The following is a 7838-nucleotide window of genomic DNA, read 5'->3' on the forward strand; positions in this document are numbered from 1 at the left end:
GAGGAATTAGTCTTTTGAGATACAGAATCTTTAATAGTTTCTTCAGATTTTAATAATTGATTTACACTTTGCATCTTTATATTTTTAGAATTATCTTCTGTCATTTTCTGTTAATTAATAATATACATTATTTATATTCTAACATTATCCAATAATAACTTAGTAAAAATTCAGGGCCGGATTAAGACTTTTAGAGGTCCTAAGCACTTAAAAGATTTTGTTGCCCCCAAAAACTGTATATTGTAAACCTGACCAAAACGGAACTTGAATAAAACGGAAACCTGCGAAACCGGAAAAGTATTCGGTTCATATTTACGCAGGTTTTACTGATTCTAGCAAATACTTTAATGGTTTTTTTTTCATTTATTGTGGGTCCCCCCTTTTTTTGCACCTTGGTTTAGCTGTTCCATTTGCAGTTTTNTATTGTATTGATAAATAATTTTTATGTTATTTATTTTGTGATTTATATATACACATGGTCTTCCAAAATGAATGCTACTAGTTTAAATGACTATAATTGTTAATTATTACCTTACATATGCGAAGTAAACCACTTGACTGTCTGAGTTTTGTCTCCTGTCTGCATTCGAATGTTGTATTGTCTCCTACCTTAGGAAATGCTGTAAACGAAAAAAGTAATTATGCAATAGAGGTATTTTAAGTTCTGCAGTTCACAAAGTCGGAATCAGTGATCATTGTGCAACAGAAGTAATCTGCAGGAGCTTTAGAATTATAGTTGCTGTGGAAGGAGTAACAACCAATATGCCATAGCAAGTATAGGAAGTTTGAGTATTGTTTGAATTTGTGCTTTGTAACAGGAAGTGCACACATTGAGGAATTGTAATGGGCAAATGTGAAAAATTGGGCAGTTTTCCAATGTTTTAATGTACATTACAATGTTCTCAGATAATAATTAACATAATTATTGATGCAATATTTTGAAACAATGGTATTCTCTTTTGGAAGACCCTGTACGTATTCTATCAAACTATTTTGAATGTTGATAATTAAGAATTTAAAATTTTGAACTTATAATTTCAGATTTCATTTCATTTCGAAGATATGAAAACATGAAACTGAAAGATATGGAAAATGAAATGGAAGTCGAAAACAACAAAGAAAGTCCAAAAATGGACAATATAGAAAATGAGAAAATTAAAAACATTTTAAATTGCGTTGCCAATAGTGATGGGTTTTTTAAAAGCCAGCAGAGAGGAGAAGAAGATTTAAACTTTAATCAAAAAAAAGAAATTGCTAAAGAGATTCTAGAAAAAAATATTCCTCTTTTTCTTAGAAGATATGGCAAATATATCCATTATGAAGATTTGGAATATTTTGAACCTTATAGAACTGACTATGAAGTGAATTTCTACGTAATGGAAATTGAAAAGATGCATTCGGGAAAAAGAAAATCGGTTAAAGTAAAAAATCGCCGTTATGAAGCTCTTCAGAGACTGATCAAACAGGGCACTTATTTTAGTGAATCAGAAATGCGAAAACGTAATCCTGTACTTTACGAACAGATGGTTGGTAGATTCTTGACAGATGAAGAAAGAAAACAGACAGAAAAATTTGATGAAAACATTAAGTATATAAATATTAATAATATTATTTACATATTATATTTACATAAAAATAACATATTAAAATTTTGTATGCACATCTTATATTTTTGTTTTTGTATGAATTCACATGTTTATGCAAACACAAAGAGAGAAAGGTGATTTTACAAATGAAAAGTCACATTACGGTTTATTGTTAGTGTAACAATATCATAGTACTATATCATCAATTGCATAAGTAATATGACCAATTGCCACTGTTAGAGAATCATAGAACAGAAGCTTATACAAAAAAATAAATAAAAACTGTCAATATTTATGGTTCTAAAAGTTCTTATGTAAACTTTTCAGTTTACATTTTCATCTTCAGAATTTCTTTTTACTAATAACTCAAAGATGGAATGAAACAATATTTATATTAGAATTTTTTAAGTCTACAAGTAAGCACTAAGTAAATCTTTTCCATGCCCATTATGCATTTAGCATGCTTTTAATAGGAGTGGCCATATGATAAAAAATAGAACAAACATTTTAAGGCAAAATACTCATAAAAATAAACACACTAAATCAAAATTATCCAGTGGGAACCAACTATAATTAATTAATAAATTAAAATGAATGTGTTTGATGGTTTTAAACCATTATTAATAGGTTCAGTTACAATAGAACACTAAAGGAAATTTTTCAAAGTACTGATAGTTGAAAAGATTATTTCAAATAATCTCCAAGATGTAGATAAAGACTGTGCATCTCTAAAATTTATGACTGCATTCCTAGTGGAAGCGTTACATAATTTTAATTTCTGATGATGTTTTAAAAGGACCCTATCTTCCTTTTTAAGTTCTGTTATAACTGAACCTGATGATGATAGTTTAAAATTATCAAAAATGTTTATTTTAATGTATTAAAGTTTGTTCTTGCTGGATATATTTGGTTTTAGTGTGTTTATTTTGAAGTATTGCATTCAGTTTTTTGAGTGGTGACGTATCTACTTGCAAAAATTGCCTAGTTGACGTAGATCTCAAATCTGGATATCTCAGAGCAGCAAGTTTGCCATTTTGCTATTTTATTAAAAAGCAGATCTGATAATAGAAGTGTAAATATAGAAGCTAATCTCAAAATTCAGTCTAAAAGAATATTTTTGATTTCCAAAAGAGAGCTTAGGTTATTAGTTAAAAACAAGATAACCTTGAAGAGTCATGTCTTAGGTACACTGGAAATTTCAAAGTTGGATCATCATCTGTATGCAGAAATACTCTCCAATATTATCAGTGTAACTGGTATCAGTAGTCAGGAAACAACTACAATATTGCTGTTATTCATGACTTGTTTTTCATAACATAACATTAGACATATCATAAATTTTGATAATAGATATTATGTATCAATTTGATGACAGACATGCCATTCAATTTGCATTTTTTGCCACAGATATCACTAACACACTCATTAAAGCATGACTTCAAAATACAAAATGATAACATTTTTAATTTACACAATCATATAAATGTCAATAATGTTCAAAGTATTATATTAAATGTGCTTTTTTGTAAATTTAATACCAACAAACTGACTCTTTGTCTTCATAATTATTCAAAATACAAGGATTTCAATGAGGAGATGCAACCAATTGGCCCATCTGAAAGCTACATTAAGCTGTACCTTTGCATTACTTGTACAGATTGTTGCTATAAATTTTTAATGATAATATCATACCATTCATTGCAAATTTAAGTTTATTCAATTTATTTATGGTTATATTCACAACTGAGAAGAGTTAGAGTTAGAAGTTAACCAATTACCATTCACGTTACTTTTAGTATAGAAATGCTTATTGGTTAACTTCTACTCTAACCCTGGATCCTCAGTTATGAATGTGGATGTTGAAGCATATTAAGAACAGTTTTGCATTGTTTTTCTAGATTTTCTACATTATTGCTTGAGCATTTGGACAGAAGTGATGGCTGTAGTGTAAGAAGACAAGAACAAGAATTTGAATGTGCACAGTGGGAAGAAGAAAGTGAAAGTGATGATGAATTAGGTAAAGGAATATGACCTGAAAATTTTCTTGTATAATTTTAATTATCATATATAACAATTTTAATATTATGCTCAATACAGGATGCTTTAAAAGATGTTAACATCTATATAACAAATTGAAATTGAGATTAAGATAGATTGTTTTATAAGGGAACAAAATGGATAATATGGCATGTCCCATATAAAACTGGCCGCACTAACTGATTGAGTAAATTATTGTAATCTTCATATTGGAAAAAATGGGACAAACTAAGCAAAAATAAAATTACTGAAAACATATAAAAACTTGATTTTATTCATGAAATAGTATGGAAACTCACATAACCAATGCTTCATCATCTAAGAGGATCCATTTTTTATGGCTATCCTATACCACGGGTGGGTAGACCTGTATAAGATAAGGGCTACCTATAATATATTATGAGTAGTCACCAAAAAATTTGTTTGAGGTTCACTGGTGTACCATGTGCAAATTATTCCATGTATGCCTATACAATGTAACATGTTTACATATCAAACAATCCCACTTCTTCATTGTTTCAAAGTCACTTTCATTGCTAATTTAATTAAATGAAAAGAAACAAAAAAATATTTATCTAGTGTTCACATCATTTTAAAATATTTTGCATATTAATATATCACATTAGGGCAGTGATTCTCAACCTTTTTTTCATCATGATACACTTTTAATAATTTAAAAATTTGGCAGCACACACTATTACTTCGGTAAGTACTGCAGGACAACTGGTAACATTATAACAATGATTTTTAAATGCAGTTGGTTATTTAGGTCACATTTTCTAAATGCCTTGGTAACTACTGGCAGTTACCAGTTACAATTTACAAATGCGCTCTAGGAAAGTAGAAACAATTAAACTACTTGTGTGACGTTCATGTATGGATATTTGCAGTGGCGGCACACTTCAAAAATCTTGCGGCACTTTAGTGTGCCACATCCCAGTGGTTGAGAATCACTGCATTAGAGAGATGTTTCAACATAAAACTAGCATTAACAAGAGAGTTATATAATAAAATCTGTCTCGCTCCTGATACTGTCGTAAGAGATTTGATTTCTTGAAAACATTTGTTTCCAGACATATGTTTATATGCCTTGTTTTTCTGTATTTTTCTGTTTCACTATTTTGGAAACACACTGTAGTTTATACAGAAAATCAATTTTTTAGGTAATTTCAATTAAAATGGCTGATGGTATTTTTACACAATTAAAAATATAGAATAAATTAAGTTATCTTTACACTTTCATCATGTCAAAACACCAAGAACAAAAGTCTTCTTTTGCATTTCAAAATATTTTACATAAGTTTGCAGATGTGTAGCCTGTAATAAAACATCATCTCTGCAAAGTTCCTGTGGTTGGACATAGTAGAAGTGTGAAAATGAATTAGTTTCTTCTGTATTTTTATTTTTTTAGATGTTTTATGTGAATTTTATTCATGTACTTTTTAAAATCAATTATTTATTGTTTTTTTTTTTTCTTATCTTTTGAAATGTCTTTAAATTTAATTCACAAATTCAAATTTGTTTAATAATAATGAATTAAGAATAATTAAAATATATATATTTGAATATATTGTAGATTGTGAAGAAAAATCTAAAATAAATGAAGAAGACAAGCAGTTCTTCCGCAATGAATTTGTGTCAGTGATGTATGAACGTTTCTTATCCGGTAAAGATAAAGACTTTGATTATAAGTAAGTATTATTTTAATTAAAACTATAAGTAACATCTAATTTTATTACTAAAAAAATGCTAAGCATTTAGCATTTCAAAGTAGTTTTCCTATCTTATCTATTCTGACAGATTATTTGATAAATTAAGAATGTTTCTATTGAATTAAATTGAGAAATGTATTAATAAAAAATTTTTCTCTGTTTTGGGAAACCGAAAGTGAATTTTATTCATATTAATTAAGTTTGATTTGCGTAACAGCTAATTAATTGTAAATATTTTTAGACAGAATTACATGATTTATTTAAGAGTATTGTCATGGAATTTTATGTAAATATAAAAGTTCTAATAAAACTTTTCTTTTTCTTTATATACATTTTTTGTTTTCTTTTTCAACTAAGCTATGTGACCTTTTTGTAAAAGGAAAACGATTTGACAGAACTTTAATGAGAAATTATGTATAAAACTTTTTATTAAGATTATTAAGATTGAGGATTATTCACAATTAATGTGACAGTTTATGCATTTTGGGCCAAATGCACCTTTGACAAACTGACATCAATAAAAAACTTCTAAACCTGGGAGTGGCTTTACTCTTTGTGTGATTATATCAAATTAGAGTGTCATTAATTGTAAATAAGCCTCAGTCTTAATAACAAGTAAATATGGATTTTGATATTCATTGAAAGAGTATAAAACTTTAGTAATGGGGCAAAATGTATTTTAATAGGTATGTAGTAATTTGGAAGGCTAACCTAAATCACGACATGGTTCTAATAATTTTATAAAATACATAAGAAGACACTATTATACACATTACACACTTTTCCAGCAACTAAATTTAATCAAAACAAACATTTTTATCCTGAATAAGAGTAAATTTTATATAGATTATTGTTTCTACTTATGTGATTATCCTCAGTTTCAAAAGGAAAATTCTATTTACTTGTTCATTTACCTAAAATCTTTTTTAAAAACATTGATCATCATTCCAAGATAATAAAATTATAATAAGAAACAATTTAATACTTAAAACAACACTGGTTACTTGTTTTCAAAGTAACTATTTTCTATTTTTGAATTACTGACAGTTGAATTGGTTTATGGTTGGTTTATGGTGTTAAGAAAAAGATAAACTGATCATGAAAGATCAGTTGATATCATACAGTGTTTTTTGCTTGTTGTTAAATTATATGTTAACAATTCTTATCATAACAGTTATCACATAAATGAAATAAGAAATGCCAAAAATTAAACCACAGTAGTGTCAGCAAATAACAATTAAAGTTACTAGCATTCAAGCTCTAGTTAAGACATAATAATTGCAACAAATTATATATCTTTGTGTCCTTATCTTATGTTTAGTACTTAATTTGTCTACAAGGATTTTATTACTAGGACTTATTATACTGGTGACTTTGTTCTGCAATTTAAGAAAACATATCAGAAAAGACGGTCTTTATTTTTTACAGGTGAAAAATAAAGACCAGTATAATAAGTCCTAGTAATAAAATTAGGTCCATGTAGACAAATTAAGTACTAAACATAATAATTGCAAGTTATTCGATATACATTGAGACTGATACTGTAAAAAGATGCCTAGTTACACAATGATAACTATAACACAATGCTGATTATCAGTGTATTTTAATGTATCTGTTTTGGGATTTTAATAATAACATTAGACAACTGATCCATCATTACAGTACACAAATTCTACTGTAGTGAATTATTTAATAGTCCGAATTGTCAAATACATTAATTTTATATAATGGGTTGTTCGGAAAGTAATTTCATATATTTTTATCAACAATATTTTTATAATAAATGAATATTTTATTGAATTATTTATCAACCATTTTGGTCAAATACTTGTTGTTATCATTTCTGATAGTAGCATGATTTCACATTCATAAAAGTTTTGATCGTTGCTTACAAAAAAACTGATCCAAGTGATTTTTGACATTGTCATTTCAAGTAAATGTCTTACAGTTAAAAAAAATTGTATAGACTGGAACAAGTAATAATCTGAGTGTGCTCCATCTGGCTAGTATGATTGGTATGATAGCACATCCAATCTAAGTTATAACAGTTTCTGACCAGTTACCAAACTTGTGTGAAATTTGACATTATCATGGTAAAACACTACACCTGTTTGGTCCATCAATTCTGGCTGCCTTTTCTGTTTGATGATATTACTCAATTTGTTTACTCGATGGCAGTACACTTTCAAATCAATTGTTAAATTGTCTAGTAAAAGCTCCAAAAAAAATTTCCTTAAAATCCCACCAAAGAGAGCATCTCTCTTTAAGAACATATGGAACCCATACATCGAACTTTGAAACAAAACCAATTTGTTTTAAGTAATCATAAACAGTTCAATTTGACAGATTTAATCTGTTAGTGATTTCAAGTGTACTTATTCGGCAGTTTGCTTCAATCAGTACCTTTATTTTGTATTAATTGGCTTTGACTGCCATGCAGAATGTGGTGCATCTTCAATATTGAAATTGCCAGAACGAAATTTTGTAAACTAGTTTTGGCACC

The 7838-nt window shown here is 28.1% G+C and overlaps 1 protein-coding gene across 1 annotated transcript; it reads left to right on the forward strand.

Moving 5' to 3' along the window:
* Nucleotides 1-1028: 1028 nt before the first annotated feature.
* Nucleotides 1029-5318, forward strand: LOC111627018 (coiled-coil domain-containing protein 97-like). The gene is made up of 3 exons (XM_023370556.1): nt 1029-1588; nt 3485-3603; nt 5200-5318. The coding sequence occupies exons 1-3, from the start codon at nt 1071-1073 to the stop codon at nt 5316-5318; spliced, it is 756 nt and encodes a 251-aa protein (XP_023226324.1). The 5' UTR covers nt 1029-1070.
* The last annotated feature ends 2520 nt before the right edge of the window (nt 5319-7838 follow it).

The sequence above is a fragment of the Centruroides sculpturatus genome, unplaced genomic scaffold (assembly GCF_000671375.1).
Source record: "Centruroides sculpturatus isolate CEXI.00-Female unplaced genomic scaffold, Cexi_2.0 scaffold386, whole genome shotgun sequence".
NCBI classification, from domain to species: Eukaryota; Metazoa; Arthropoda; class Arachnida; order Scorpiones; family Buthidae; genus Centruroides; species Centruroides sculpturatus.

Coding starts and splice junctions, on each gene's coding strand:
- LOC111627018 (XM_023370556.1), top strand. CDS start 1,071: ATGAAACTGAAAGATATGGAAAATGAAATGGAAGTCGAAAACAACAAA. Junction 1,589..3,484: donor AAATTTGATGAAAACATTAA/GTATATAAATAT, acceptor TTGTTTTTCTAG/ATTTTCTACATTATTGCTTG. Junction 3,604..5,199: donor TGAAAGTGATGATGAATTAG/GTAAAGGAATAT, acceptor AATATATTGTAG/ATTGTGAAGAAAAATCTAAA.